General features: G+C 62.1%; 1 protein-coding gene across 1 annotated transcript in view; it reads right to left on the bottom strand.

Annotated features, from left to right (window-relative positions):
• Positions 1-7: 7 nt before the first annotated feature.
• Positions 8-441, bottom strand: part of DVL3 (dishevelled segment polarity protein 3) — a gene marked incomplete at its 3' end in the record, with an annotated part of 11,068 nt that continues 10,634 nt past the window's right edge. Inside the window, exon 14 of the mRNA XM_010139936.1 lies at positions 8-189. Coding sequence (XP_010138238.1) covers positions 8-189 — 182 coding nt within the window. The remainder of the gene's footprint in view (positions 190-441) is intronic.

Below are 441 nucleotides of genomic sequence, written 5' to 3'. Positions count from 1 at the left end.
TGCTTGCGTCGCGGGCTGTGCTGGCTGGCCGGCACCGAGCGCTCACTGGCCGCACGCTCGCGCCGCATGCTGCTCCTCGTGGTGTGGTCTGACTCGCTCCCGCTGCCGCCGGACTTGGACTCCCCAGTCTTCTCTCTCTCCTTCCTCCTCTCGCTGCCGCTGCGATTGGAACCACTGCTCCGGCTCCCTGCAAAGCACACAAGGCAAGGTTAGGCGACAGCGCAGACAAGCCAGGAAGAAAGGATGCTGCTCTAATCAAGAGAGGAGTACAGCGCGCTGCAGCACAGCCATCCACCAGCACCGCCCATGCTCTCAGTCTCCTTTCAGTGCTGAATCCCACAACCCTTCTGAGATGGCTTTTGCCCTGGCTCCCTCCACACACAGGGCCTCTCTAAGCAGCCTTTTCCTGCTGCTTCCCTGCACTGAACAGGGCACCTCCTC

Source organism: Buceros rhinoceros, unplaced genomic scaffold (genome assembly GCF_000710305.1).
Source record: "Buceros rhinoceros silvestris isolate BGI_N320 unplaced genomic scaffold, ASM71030v1 scaffold32027, whole genome shotgun sequence".
Classification (NCBI taxonomy): domain Eukaryota; kingdom Metazoa; phylum Chordata; class Aves; order Bucerotiformes; family Bucerotidae; genus Buceros; species Buceros rhinoceros.
The sequence above is the reverse complement of the archived record's forward strand: the minus strand, read 5'-3'. Positions and strand labels throughout refer to the sequence as shown.